Raw genomic sequence first — 1489 nt, forward strand, 5'->3', positions numbered from 1 at the left:
TCAGTTTTGTGTCAATTATGTGTCAACGACTGGCTGGCCCCTTCCAGTCTGGTATTCTAGTGTGAGAGTTTTCAGGAACTCAGGGTCACCTATCACAATTGTGTGGAAGGCGCCTAGCCCAGTCCCTGACTCAGTAGAAACTCTGCCTGCAGAGTCGATAGCAGTTTGCTGAGTAAAATTCTCTGAGGGTGGTTATCCCTCCTTATTAATATCCCTGTTCTCTTCAGCCATCTCTGATAGGAAGCGTTAACTGTGCAAAAACGTACTTCAGAGGTCTGGGGCACCACTGGATAAAGTAAGTGGGATGAAATGCTGCACAGGTTCTGTCTGGCATTTCTCTGGTTTCAGGCCAGGTCAGTTTTTACTTTTCGCAGGAAGATTATGACAACTCAGGAGCCAGCCTGCAAGGGCCCAACTTTGTGCCCCAGGTTCCCTATTGGTACGAGACCCCCAGTGCCCCCAGTCTAGTGAAAGCTCTCTCTTTCCACGCCCACGATGCTGAGCAAGTTCTCCCCTCCTCTGATGACCACCCAGTCACTCACGGCCTGGAGAGCAGCCATGTGTGTGGCTCACAGTCAGTGAACAAGAGAGGAGATCCTGGGGTGGCAGAGGGTGGGGGGATTTGCCTCAGCTGAAAAGTGGAAGCACAGCATGACTATGTTTTGTGTGTAAAAGGTAATGGGGGAGTTTGGGGAATGAGTGTGGCTTCTTGCACCCTATGTGACTTTCAGCTGTTGAGTGAGCCTAAAGGGACCCCAGTTCTTAGTCTGGGAGGAAATCCACAGGGTGCTGGGAAAGTCACGCAGGAGGGATTCCCCATCTCCAGGACAAGGTAGACTGCTGCCCACCTCTGGTAGGTGAGGTCCCTTCATGGTCAACTTACTGCTTGGAGTCAGGGAAGAGCACCCACAGATCTGGGGTAGTGGGACTGTCCCAACTTCTCAGATGCCCAGTGAAGTCACAGGAAATCCTCCCTAGACTCTGCGGCTCCTCCCAGGCCTAAAGCACCCCACCAGCCCCTTACGTGCTGGCATCTGTAGTGAGAGCTCTGCTGCTGGCTTCTGGCTTGCCTTGTGCTGTTACTCCTTGTTGCTCATGTTACAACTGCCCTTTTTCACAGGGATGCTTGAAGATGGAAAGAAATTTGATTCCTCCCGGGACAGAAACAAGCCCTTTAAGTTTATGCTAGGCAAGCAGGAGGTGATCCGAGGCTGGGAAGAAGGGGTTGCCCAGGTATGCTCTCGTTTGTTTTGTTTTGTTTCCTAGTATCTACCTTTTAAATTATTTTTATAGGGGCTGGCCGGTTGGCTTGGTTAGAGTGCATTCTTATAACACCAAGGTCACAGGTTCAGATCCCTGCACCTGCCAGCCACAAAAATAAATAAATAAATACATAAAAATAAACAGAATTGTATAGGTAGCTCATTCGTATGGTTGAAAAATCAAAAAAAGGTTTAAGTGGGAAGTCTCGCTCTCATCCCATCCCATC

At 49.6% G+C, this 1489-nt stretch overlaps 1 protein-coding gene across 1 annotated transcript in view; it reads left to right on the forward strand.

Moving 5' to 3' along the window:
* Positions 1-1085: 1085 nt before the first annotated feature.
* Positions 1086-1489, forward strand: part of FKBP1A (FK506 binding protein 1A, 12kDa) — a 6652-nt gene continuing 6248 nt past the window's right edge. The window contains exon 1 of the mRNA XM_008582743.1: positions 1086-1233. Within this exon, the coding sequence (XP_008580965.1) occupies positions 1096-1233 (138 nt within the window). The 5' untranslated portion in view covers positions 1086-1095. The remainder of the gene's footprint in view (positions 1234-1489) is intronic.

This window comes from Galeopterus variegatus, unplaced genomic scaffold (assembly GCF_000696425.1).
Source record: "Galeopterus variegatus unplaced genomic scaffold, G_variegatus-3.0.2 Scaffold2715, whole genome shotgun sequence".
NCBI lineage: Eukaryota > Metazoa > Chordata > Mammalia > Dermoptera > Cynocephalidae > Galeopterus > Galeopterus variegatus.